Source organism: Portunus trituberculatus, chromosome 25 (genome assembly GCF_017591435.1).
Source record: "Portunus trituberculatus isolate SZX2019 chromosome 25, ASM1759143v1, whole genome shotgun sequence".
Classification (NCBI taxonomy): Eukaryota; Metazoa; Arthropoda; class Malacostraca; order Decapoda; family Portunidae; genus Portunus; species Portunus trituberculatus.
This window is the reverse complement of record NC_059279.1, coordinates 9,158,252-9,171,486: the sequence shown is the minus strand read 5'-3', so window position 1 is coordinate 9,171,486 and position 13,235 is coordinate 9,158,252. Positions and strand designations below refer to the sequence as shown.

General features: G+C 40.7%; 1 protein-coding gene across 6 annotated transcripts in view; it reads left to right on the top strand.

Moving 5' to 3' along the window:
- Window positions 1-13,235, top strand: part of LOC123508982 (kinesin-associated protein 3-like) — a 224,708-nt gene that overhangs the window by 159,933 nt on the left and 51,540 nt on the right. For all 6 annotated transcript variants that reach the window (XR_006676061.1, XM_045263086.1, XM_045263084.1 and 3 more), the window contains exons 11-14: window positions 3,544-3,709; window positions 4,009-4,134; window positions 4,528-4,712; window positions 5,149-5,341. Coding sequence is in view for 5 of the 6 variants with exons in the window: in XM_045263086.1 (XP_045119021.1) it covers window positions 3,544-3,709; window positions 4,009-4,134; window positions 4,528-4,712; window positions 5,149-5,341 (670 nt within the window). In the remaining variant the exon portion in view is untranslated. The remainder of the gene's footprint in view (window positions 1-3,543; window positions 3,710-4,008; window positions 4,135-4,527; window positions 4,713-5,148; window positions 5,342-13,235) is intronic.

Below are 13,235 nucleotides of genomic sequence, written 5' to 3'. Positions count from 1 at the left end.
AAACACTAAAGGCCTACTACCAGCGGCAAACCATGCAGCCACTGATAAAGGGCACATATAGGCCTGGCAAGCCCACTATCAGTGAATAGTGGAAGTCGTATAACATCAAACACGCCTTAGATAACGTCAAGTCATCGTGGGACGAAGTGAAGACATCTACCATGAACTTGGCGTGGATTAAATATGGCAAGAATGGGCGCATGACATCCCAGACTTCGCTAAAGACGACATCGGTACTATCAGAAATGACATAGTAAATCTGTGCCATAAGGCTGGCTTTGATGAAGTTGATGATGATGATGATCAAGATCTTATGGAAAGCCATGCTGAATCTCTTTCAAATGATGAACTTATATAGCTAGACAAGGCATCACAGGAGGCAGAAAAAGAGGGAGACGAGGAAGAAGAACCTGTGCGTGGCCTGGACATCAAAACTCTTAGAGAATGTCTCGGTGGTATTGAAAAAGCTCTGGAAACCCTGAAGGAACGTGACCCAAATCCTGCCAGGAGTAGCAAAGTTGCTCATGACATAGAGAAAAGTGTTAAGAATTATCAAGGAATCGTTCAAGCCAGTCAGACATGCCGTCCCTGTCACATGTGCCTTGCTACAGCTAGCCCTTCTACATCTGCTTCTGACAGTGCAGACGACGACATCTTATCCTTGTCTGCTCGCTCAGCAGAAGATGAGTAAGGGCTGAAATCCCTACTGTCTCTTAGCCTCGAGAATGACATCATCTGATAGAATACATGGCGATTGAAAGATAAATAAAAACATTTTCTGTTTATTTCTTTTGTGCAGTACTTTACTTTTTTTTGACGTGCTGGAACGCATTCCTTTTTATTACATGTTATAATGGATTCAGTATACGGTAAATTCGATATGCGGTAAGGTTTTCAGGAACGCATATGTACTGTATAACGAGGACTTACTGTACTTATATTAGTGTACATTATAATGACTTAAATTAAACTGCCTAAATGTTTAACTTCATAATTTTTTACTTTCATTAAATCTTTCACTTTACTATGATGCACTCTCGCTTTGTTTACTCTCAATGGAAGTTCAAGTCAGGGGTTAAACTTGTTTTTAATTGGTTCGCTTAACGAAAATTCGTTTAACGAAGGGTTTTTAGAATGTAACCCCTTCGTTAAGCAGGGGTTGCCTGTATTTCACTGTTTGCTGAACGTACTGGGGGTCAAGAGGGTCGCTATCCGCATGCCGATACACTTTTCCACCCCTATTGCCAGTCACAGTAAAGGTGGACTCATCGGTCCAGAGAACATCCAGCCACTTGTCAGCATCCAACTGAAGATATTCCTTGCAAAACTCGACCCTACGGTGCCTCTGGTTAACCCTTAAAGTATCGGGGGGTTGATTTACTTTCCGTCTGTTACAACAGGGAAAAATCACACCTGTCAAAAATGCAAAAAATATTTTTTCCTTATTAAAAACATATTTCTTTCTGTTATTCTAAGTACAACGAGGTAATTTTTAACATGTTATGACCTCTGAGAGCAAAGTTATTGCATATAAAAAAAATTAATGGCAGAAGAAATACCCACATGCGCTCTCTCTCTCTCTCTCTCTCTCTCTCTCTCTCTCTCTCTCTCTCTCTCTCTCTCTCTCTCTCTCTCTCTCTCTCTCTCTCTCTCTCTCTCTCTCTCTCTCTCTTCTTTTGGGGCATTTGAATTTTGCACTTTCATGTCAAGAAAATACAAACTCAGATATATGAAATGATGTGTAAAACAGGAAAAGAAAAAGAAACCACATATTACAAGTATTGTGGATTTCTATAACAATTGGAATTTGCCAACTCTTATTAGCAATGGGATTCACATGACTTGGCTGACAAGCACAGTCCTGTAGAGGTATCCATGGGTGACACACACTGGCACAGTGCTTGAGGGGAATAGGAATAGGCTACGTGAGGAGGTTTATGAACATCGCTGTGAGGGTTGGTCTCTGTCTCTCAGATCCCTATCAGAATCACTACTGGAGTCTTCACTTTCTTCTGTCTCAATAAAAAAAATCACTATCTTCATTTTCATCACTCTTCAATGTCATTACCGAGTAACACTGACATAACATCACTTGGAGTACCGTTTCCTCCCTCTGGGTCATGGGGTTGCCAGATGTCGCCTCGAAATTGGAAAAGATGACCTATTGTGAGGGAACATATGTCTCAAGGCTCAAGCAGGCGAGCGAGAAAAGATGCCAGATACCTCCACTTGCCCCAGGACCAAAAGGGGGAGAGATTCAAAGCTTTAGTGCAGAAAAATCATGATTACCGGTATAATCCCTGCCTCTCTGCACGCGAGGCTACAATCGTGCATATACGATCACTGTACTTTAAGGGTTAAGGGTGAGAAGAGGCTTCTTCACTGGGTGGTGGTTTGTGTACCCAAGGTCGTGTATGCGGTGGCTAACGGTTTGTACAGTAACCTCCCGAAAGAGTCCTGGGTTACTTTCTTTTAATTTTTCTGGTAGTAACACATGGATTAAGCTCTAACTGTCTCCTGATAACATTAATAGCATGATGGGATGTCTTTTTGGGGTACTTTTTCCTTGGTTTGTAACCCAGTGTGTCACAGCCACCTTCCTTCTTAAAAATGGCAATCCACTTGCACACAGACATCTTGCCAACTCCAACCAGCTCTATTATTTCTTTTGTTTGGTGACCAGCTTTATGTAAAGTTATGATCTGGGCTATTGTCTCGTGATAAATATTTGTTCTTGCCCAAATTAACGCTAGAAAGCACCTCTGTGTGCAAAAAACACTGGCTGCCTAGGTGGGGCTGTCAGAACACTTGCAAAAAAAAAAAAAAAAAAAAAAAAAAGATCTCCCCATGAAGGCTAATAGGCAACTGAGGGATGATGGGTAGCACGTACCATAAACCTTACCCTTAGCTCCTCCCACTTCTCCATTTGTACTTCCTTGTCCATATCACTTACCCCCTTGCTATGGTCTTTCCATTTTGGACAAGAAAGTACGAACGGTGGCGGCCCCATTTGTACTTCCTTGTCAAGCACTGTATATGATACAATGGCTTACTTGACTTTCATCATTATTACAAAGATGTATGATTGACTTATACCAGGATAAGTACTGATGTGCCCTGCTGGCAGTGATTTTATTTGTATTTTTATGGAACCAATAGGTTAGTTTACCATAAAAATTAATGTTTTCTGTCGTTTGTCATCTTCAGAAAATGCCATGAGTGGGCAAATAAAGAAATTTTTCTAGAATTTACATGGATCTATTTCATAATGTATGTACTACTATGAAAATCACATACTAATTTCATTCTTATTTCAGTAGAGAGAGAGAGAGAGAGAGAGAGAGAGAGAGAGAGAGAGAGAGCTTGCCTCTAAGGCAGGTATCACCCCACCACCACCCATCCCAGATACAATGCTGGGAACTGTCTTCTATTGCTCAGAGTGAAGGGGTTAATGGAGAAAATTTTCACATTTCTACAGTATAAAGTTTAATTATTATTCATAGTAATGTGATATTGTAAATGACAGAATTGTTTCTTTTTCAGGAATTTGTTGGAGATCTGTGTGAAGTAGTGAGTGGTGGTGAGAGTGATGAGTTTGTTCTGGAGTGTGTTGGGGTGCTGGGTAACCTCTCTCTACCTGATCTTGACTATTGTCAATTGCTTACCAAGCACAACCTCATTGATTGGATCAAAGACAGCCTTCAGCCAGGTGAGTTGGGAATGAAGCTGTGATATGGTGTTTCTAAGATAAAGATTCTCCTGTGATATAGTTTAGTGATCCACAAGACTGTCCCTTTCCATCAAAGGCAAATTAAGATAAGAGTGTGAGTGGTGTATGAGTGTGCAGTGCTTTTCTGGGCAACCTAATGTGGTACTCCTAGCCTGGTATGTAGAGAAATAGATAGCTAGATACAGATTAAGATTGTGAAAGAGCAAGTTGTTATCATGTTTCACCCACTATACAAGCCAACTCTTATTCATGAATTAATTACTCTCCTTGATTAACAGATGCAGTGGAAGATGACTTGGCCCTCGAAGTTGTTGTATTGTTGGGCACAGTGGCTGGGGACCAGGCAGCAGCTCAGCTCATTGTAAATACAGGGATACTTCATTCCCTAGTCAACCTCCTTAATGGTACTATTGATAGATGGTGTTCCATTGAGAATGTTGTGCCCAGCAGACCTTTGCCATATTATGTATTAGGTTCTTGAGTCTAGTCCCGGCTGAGATGATAAGCCTAAGACATTGTCATTATGGAGATTTGCTAATATAATCTGGTGCACTTTATGCCTTATTGGTGCTTTAAATGTTCAGAAAGTACACATGCCAAGTCAAGGATATCCAGATCATACTATATAATCATGTTGATTATATAGTATGAAAGTCCTCCATCTGTAACTGACAGTGCATCCTATATATACTGTAAAGGAACACTTTGTTAAATTTTACTGAACACCTTTCATCTCTGTTAAATTTTATCTAACACCTTTCATGTTCAGAATTCTTGAAAAAAAATTAATCTTACAGCAAAGCAAGAGGATGATGAGATGGTGCTGCAGATTGTTTATGTGTTCTACCAGCTTACCCGACATGAGGCAACTCGGCCCCAGGTCATCTCAACCACTGAAGTCCCTGCCTACTTGATTGACCTCATGCATGATAAGAACACAGAGATTCGCAGAGTCTGTGACACCACACTGGACATCATCTCTGTGAGCTCACTGAATTGATCTTATAAAGAGTGTTAGAGAAGCAGTCAAAATTTTATTTGGACTAGGTGTGAAGAATAGATAGTGAATAGAAAGACTAGTTTTGCAGTGAAATATATGAGGGAAGATAGAAAGAGACAGGATTTAAAAGAGGTAGTTGAAACTTAAGTTAGATTGGATGAGAAGGATAGAAGAGTGAAAGAAAAGATCTTAAACATATAAAAGTAAGATGGCAGAGAGAGGGATAGAACAGGAAGATTAATAAGCTCTCTTCTGTGTTTTTATTCCTGCAGTTCACACAAAATATGGTGTGGGCCATCTCACTTATAAGGAGGATCATAGTTTGATAGAGACATGATAGAGATGAAGTTTTATTTTTTATATATTCTTTTCTACAGATGCAGTTTTACCTTGGTTAATGTATACTTTGCTCTCACAGGAAAATGATAATGAGTGGGCAGTGCGGATCCAGTGTCATAAGTTCCGATGGTACAACAGTCAGTGGCTGGACATGGTGGAGGAGGCAGAAAATATTGACACCATGGGTGGAGAGGAGATGGCAGGTGGAGAAGGACTGGGCCACTCCTTCCTCCACCACTCCGATGTTTTGGACCACCAGGGACTGTATTCAGGTGAAATGCTCATTTCTTTCTTTTGTCTGCATAGCTGCGGTGGCGAGTGGATGTGTTGTGTGTGCGCTCCGTTTTTGGCTGTTGTTTTTATAGTTAGTGAGTGGTGTTTGTGCTTGGTGTCTGTGTGTGGTGCTTTTGAGTGTTAGTGAAGTGAAAGTGTGTACTGCAAGTGTTAGATTAGAGTGAAATAGTGGTTAGAATCAGTGTTTGAGTTAAAAGTATTTTGGTAGAGCGAGGAGACTAGGCTTGTAACTGTCAAGTTGACCTTGAAATAGGATTAGTTGACCTCACTTAGGACCCCCACCACTGCAGTTCCCCCACCCCTCCATCACCAAGTATTTTTATTTGTTTGTTAGCTACGTATAGTGTTCTTGTAAGTTAACAGATTGTAAATTAGTATGGCAGTAGCTACTGAGGTATATCAGAGTGTGATTGAGTGTGTGAAAGAGAGTGTTGAGGTGGAATTGGGCGAGTTTGTTGTGTGTGAGATGTGTAGGCATGACAGGAAGGTCGTTGACTTTTCTGAGTGTATGGTGTGTAGGCTCAAGAGCGAGAATTTAGTTCTTTCTCTTGAGCACCGAGAATTGCGAGAGGAAATGAGAAAGCTAAGTGAGGGGAAAAGTGCGAACGAAGTTCCCATGTTTGAGTTGAAGGAGGAGGTTAAGAGGCTTGGGGAGACAGTGGAAAAAATTAGGCAGGAGATCAGTGTTAGGCTGAAGGTTGGACCTTCTGAGGGCGACAGGGTGGCTTGGCCCTCTGTCGGGAAGAGCAGAGTGGGGAAGAGGGAGCAGACGAGCCAGACTGGGAAAGATAGTAGTCAGGATGGGCAGAGATGGCAGGTTGCAAGGGGAAGGAAAGCAGAGACAGTTAGGGAGGATAGGACTAAACCTGTTGAGTGTGAAAATAGGTTCGGTTTGTTGGAGGGGGAGGGGGAGAGTGAGAGTGGAGTGAATGAGGTGGTTGTGGTGAGTGAAAGGAGAGAGAAGGGGGTAGAGGAGAGGAGGAGGAGGGTTGTGCCTAGCACACCTCAGGTGTGTGTGGTAGGTGATTCTCAGGTTAGGTACTTAGATAGCACTTTCTGTGGGAAAGACAGGGATAGGAGAACGAACGTGTGTATGTCTGGTGCAGGTGTGAAGGTAGTGAGTGAGGAGGTGCAGAAGAGAGTTGGGGGGATGGAGAGGGAGGGTGTAGTAGTTTTGCACGTAGGTGGGAACGATGTCAGAGCAGGTGGATTGGAGGAGTTAGTGGCAAGATTTCGGGAAATGTTAGGCAAGATAAGGGAGAGACGTAGGAGGTGTGTAGTGTCAGGAATCTTGCCTCGCGTGTATGTTAGCAGGGAATGGTTGTCTAGGGCCATTGGTGTGAATGATCGGGTAAAAGGGATGTATTTACCTATTTGTGTATTACAGGGCCCCGAGCTAAGCTCTCTGTGACCTGTCTCCTTGTCCATTCCTGTCATATCTCTCTTTCATATGATTGACACACCACGTCAACGACATCACTGCTCAGTTTATTCCACTTATCAATGCTACGATGCGGGAAACTGTATTTTCTCACGTCATTTAGACAGATGTCCTTTACTAGCTTTTTTCCATGTCCTCAGAGATGATTACTTGTGGTCACCTTTATCAACTCTCTGTCCAGTATGTCAATCTCGTTCACCAATTTATACATAGTTATCATGTCTCCTCTTGTTCTTCTCTCTTCTAATGTGGTCAGCCCCAGCTTCCTCAGTCTTTCCTCATAGTCTAACTCCCTGAGTCCTGGTACCATCCTTGTTGCCAGCCTCTGTACCCTTTCCACCTTCTTCACATTTTTCTTCATATGGTGACCAGACACATGCTGCATATTCTAACTGGGGTCTTATTAAGGTACATAATATCTTCATCATTCCTTCATCTAGGTAGTGGAATGCAAGGCCAATATTTTGAAGCATGTTGTATGTTTTCAAAAAAATCTTGTTAATGTGTTTCTCTGGTGACAAGGTGTTTTGCATGGTTACTCCTAAGTCTTTCTCCTCATTGGTCTCTTTAATTTTCTCATCACCCAGCCTGTAATCCCTGTTTGGTCTGTATCTACTTCTTCCCATTTTCATAACATGGGTCTTGTCAATATTATTATTATTATTATTATTATGAGGTCAATGAAGGCGACCCACTGGAAAGCATAACTGCATAAACCCAAAGGCCCAGTGGGCGGCACCTCACCGATAAGTGAAAGGAAGTAACAGGAATGAACAACAGAATAGGAAGATTGGTAGAGATCTAAGAGGTAGTGAGTTCAGAGAGAAGAAAGGTATTCACACGTTTTTTAAATGCTTCAATGTTACTAGAATTAACAATCTCGTTGGGAATTGTATTCCAGAGTCTAGCAGATACTGGGATAAAACACCGGAAAATTGTGAAGTATTACATCGATTCACAGACAAGGAACGGTCATTCATGATCAAGGATTGTCTTGTAGCACGTGCTGGTAGTGAAGGGCAGGCAAATGACAATGCAACGGGTGGTTGGAATTAGACATGATTTTGAAGAAATAGGACAATGATCCAACCAAACGACGATGCCAAGATTAATCTCAAGATTAGGAAGAAGAAATTTAATCTGGTTGAATGCTCTATCTAAAAGCTTTAAGTGAGACTCTGCTGCAGAGATCCACACAGAGTGACAATATTCAAAATGAGGCAGTATGAAAGAGTAAAAGCAATTTCTTACAATATCATCAGAGGAATATATCCGCCTACATTTGCGTAACAAACCAACTTTACATGAGACTGATGATGCAAGTGAGCAAAGTGCAACTCAGAAGTAAGTTTGGGATCAAGGGTGACTCGAGTAACTTCAGAGACGAACAATTAGGAATAGGTACTTCGTTGACAACAATATCAGGGTGAACTGGGAAAGGTGTCCTTGATCTGCTAATAACCATACTATGGGATTTACTCGGGTTCAGTTTCATACCCCACCGATCACACCATGACAGAATCCTAGAAACATCTTGAGTGAGTACATTAGCGACTCTCTGCCTATCCTGTGGGGAAGGAATTGTCGCATATATAGTGGTGTCATCAGCATAAGCAACCATATTAGATTCAATCCCACACCACATGTCAGATGTATAAATAATAAAAAGAGGTCCCAGAACACTTCCCTGCGGAACACGGATACAACTGGACTAAAAGAACTAAGGCAGCCATCAACAGTCACACGCTGCCTTCGACTCGTTAGGAACTCTGACAGAACTTGATGGACGCGCCACCAATACCAATAGATCTAACTTTCGATAAAAGGGCTCTATGATTAACACGATCAAATGCAGAACTAAAATCAAGTGAAATTACTCTAGATTCATGACCAGCATCAAGGGCAGCTTGCATGTCGTGCGTTATGCAAACGAGAGCATCAGAAGTACTGAGACCTTTTCTAAAACCAAACTGACTAGATGGCAACAAATTATTAATATCTAAAAACGATTGAGACGCTTGGCAGCAGGCGCTCAAAATCTTAGATAACACCGGGTTATGGAAATGGGTCTATAGTCACCGGGGTGAATGGAGGATGAAGATCCCTTTGGAATAGGGTAACATTTGCAGCCAGCATACCAGCATACGAAAAAGAGCTCTAAAAATAACTGCCAATTTTGGAGCGAGAGGAGAAGCAATCTTTTGTAAAAAGAGGCAGAAAACCAAGGATCACAACCCCGAATGAGTCTAACTCATTAAGATATCTTAAGATTTCGGAGGACTTAAAGGCAATGGAGTGTAATTTAATGTCCTGGGGACAAGACGGCAGATCAAACTCTTCATCACTTTGTTTTGAGTTAAAACGGAAGCTAAAAGATTGGCTTTGTCCTTAGAATTATGGCAGATTGAACCGTCAGTACATGACAGAGGAGGTAAACTTGAGTCCACACCAAAGAGTGATTGCTTTAAAGCTGACCACCATGAGTGTGGTTGGGAGGTGCCAATCAGAACATTTTAAGGTGTTCGTTGTACTCATCCTGTGCGCTAGAATATGCGTTGGGCAAATAAACGCAGACAACGTAATTTTCCCATGATTCAGGTGAACAGTCGACCATTCACAATAAGCAACCTGTTTTCCACGCTGAGCACGCCTGCAGTCATCATTAAACCAGGCACTGTCCTTGCGACGACTTCAAATTATTTTAGAAGGAATTCTTCTTTCACTAATGTTAAGTAAAACACTGTTAAGGGAATCAATTGGACTATCAGAATGTAAAATTTCCGCCATACAATGTTGTTAAAATCGGCAATGACACCAGTCCAATTGGCTCGTGACTTTAGAAATACTTTCCGATATTGGCTCGTCCGGAATAGGAAATGAAGTTTGAATATTGAAAGACAAGCCAGAGTGGTCTGTGCTACCAAGGGGAGGGACGACCTGCAAAGTCACTGCAGAGGGGCGTCTGTAAAAGAAGATCAAGGCAATTACCGAGACGTGAGTTGGGCTATGAACGATCTGCTCACAACCGTGAGGTTACTAAAATCTAGAGCAGCCCGACCATGTTGATTTGTTTGAGAAACGGAGTTCAACCAATCCTGATGATGTGCATTAACATCACCAACAAAAACAAAGGAAGCTTTAGGGTCTGATTCTTGAATAGATGCCATAGAATTTAGCAAACAGTCATAAATAGAATCATCAAGATCGGGATTTCTATATACAGAGAAGATATAGTAGTTATTAAAACGACTGCAAATTTTAACCAGCATCATTTCATGACAGCCACACTCAAATTTGGTAATGCGTGAAGCGCTGCATGCTGGACGTAAGTATATACACATCCCCCGAGCTCTAGGGATAGAATCACGCCTCAGAAGAAGAGGCCTCTTGAAATTAGGAATCAGAATCTCAGAAACATGCCTGAAGCTCGAAACAAGAGTCTCTGAACAAAAAATTATATCATATTTGGAGGACGCAACTGCAACGTCTTGCAAGTTGGCCTTAAATTCTATCTGCCACTCCTTACTCCACTCATAAATTTTATCAAGATCTTCCTGTAACTTGTTACAATCTTCCACATTCTTTACTCTCCTCATAATTTTAGTATCGTCCGCAAACATGTTCATGTAACTGTCAATTCCTACTGGCATATCATTAACATAAATCAGAAACATGATGGGACCCAGCACTGACCCTTGTGGAACTCCACTGGTTACCTTCTTCCACTCGGACTTCCTTCCTCTCACCACTGTTCTCATTTCTCTTCCCATTAAGTAATTTTCTATCCATTTTACTAGTTTATCATTTACTCCTCCAATCATCTTTAGTTTCCACATCAGTCTATTGTGTGGTACTTTATCAAAGGCCTTTCTCAAGTCCAGGTAGATAGCATCCACCCATCCCTCTCTATGTTGTAGTATGTCAGTCACTCTTGAATAAAAATATAATAAATTGGATATGCACGATCTTCCTTTTCTGAAACCAAACTGCCTTTCACTCAGAATGTTTTCACTTTCTAGATACTCACTCCACTTAGCTTTAATTACTTCTTCACATACCTTGCACAATATACTAGTCAACAATACTGGTCTATAATTTAGCGGTTCCATTCTACTACCATTCTTATATATAGGCACAATGTCAGCTCTTTTCCACTTTTTCGGGACTAATCCTGTTCTTATGGAGGTTTCCACAATATCAAATACGGGGTTCAACAATTGATCCTTACATTCATTTAGCAACCTCCCAGATATGCCTTCAGGCCCCATTGATTTATTAATATCTAGATTGCTTATAATTTTCCATATATCTTCCTTAGTAACCATGATGTCCTGCATTTGCTTTATTTCCGTAGGCCTTCCTCCCATAAAATGCTCCTCCTTTGTAAACACTTTGTAAAAGTTGTCGTTCAAAATTTCAGCTATATCTCCAGCATCTTCATATACTTCTTCCCCGCTTTTTACCTTTTCTATTGCCTCCCTTTTATTTAGTTTTCCATTTATGAATTTGAAAAACATTTTTGGGTCACTATCACAGTTTTCCACCACCCTCTGTTCATATTCCTTCTGTGCTGTTCTCCTTACTTCAACATATCTATTCCTTGCTGTTTTGTAGACTTCTCTTGATAATACATCACTGTTTTTCTTAAGTTTCTTCCATGCCTTTTCTTTGTTCTTTTTTGCTTCTTCACAATTTCTATTAAACCACTGTTTATTATTTAAAGTCCTCTTTCTGTGATATGGCACAAACTTTTTCACAGCAGAGTTATGCAAATCCATAAATTTATCGTATTTCAATTGCATATCCCTTTCCTGGTATACCACGGACCAGTCAATTTCATTAAAGAACTCCCTTATATGGTTAGGACATCATGATCGCTTTTCCCCAAGGGACATTCATGTTCAATTTCCTCTTTTAGGGAGATGCCCCTGGTGAATACCAAATCCAACCTTGCTGCAACATCCTGTCCCCTGCACCTTGTTGGTGATCTCACCCACTGTGTCATCAAGTTATTTGTTGCTACCTTTAACAATTCTTCTGCCCATTCACCATCGTTCACTACTTCGTAGTCTTCCCACACTATTTCTTTGCAATTAAAGTCTCCAAATATCATCACTCTATCCTTTCTGATGAGTTCTTGCTTCATTCTGTCTAGAGTATTTCTCATCACCATTTGGTACTGTTCATATTCCCAAGCACTGGTTCTGGGTGGTATGTATACTGTTATAATATTAATGTCCCTCTTGCCATCTGTTATAAACATACTTATCACTTCCTCATTTCTATTACTATAGTTCACCTCCTTCACTATCAGATCTTCCTTAGTAAGAACCATTATACCACCACCTCCTTTATTTTTTCTATCATTTCTCCATACTTTGTAGTGTTTTACAACAAACCAGTCTAGCTTTATTTCGGGCCTTAGCTTTGTTTCCACCACACACATTATGTCTAGTTCGTTATTTCTTAGGTAATCTGTACATTCTAGCCTCTTAGACAGAAATCCATCTATGTTCGTGTAAGTCACTATTATTTTATTCCTAGTCCCAATCTTCCATGTAATGTCTATTCCGTCTGTTTTATCCACCACTTCTTTAGCCTCCCAATTCTCATCCTCCAAAAAATCTTGGTCTTTTCCTCCTCTGTTCTTTCGTTATTCCTCTCCTTCACTTCAGTTACAAGCTCCTTCATTTTCATTCGCTCATCCTGTGACATATTTCTTCTTATGTAAATTGTTTTGGTTTCCTCAAAGTCCTTAAGTTTCCAAGCCCTCCTCAACAAGGCCTCCGCTGGCACCTGAGACTTTAATTTCAATTTTAATGGTCTATTCTTGCCTTCCTCAAAAGCTCCCAATCTCACACTTTCTTCTACCTCAGCATATAGGTCCTCTTCTTCCACAGAGATCTTGTTCAGTAAAGACTTAATCCTGTTATTTTCCTTATCCCTCCTGTCCTGCCAGTTCCTGTTAGTTTCTTCCCTCAATCCTATTATGATCACACATTTTTTCTTTTCAGCAATATTTCTCACCACATACTCATTTTCTTTTGGTGCCTTTACCATTTCCCTCTGCATAATCTCTTTATTTTTCTCTTCCTGTTTTTTTACTATCTCCCTAAATGACCTTTGTACCTCCTGATGTTCATGGTTAACTTCTTTCATCCTGGTATCAATTAGATTAAGGCATTCCTCCTTCCTCAAGTCCCCCTCGGATATTTTCATCTCCATTTCCATGAGTTTAGCCTTCATCTCTTCACATTGTTTCCTTAGTTGTTGGTTTTCTTTCTCCATCTCTACTTTTTCCTTCAATAGGTCTTTATTCGCTAACGTTAACAAGTATTTAGTTTTGAACGAATCATTCTCGGCTAGAACTCTATCCAGTTTTTCTTCTATGGACAAAATGTTTAGGAACTTACTTTCCAGTGCCTGGATTC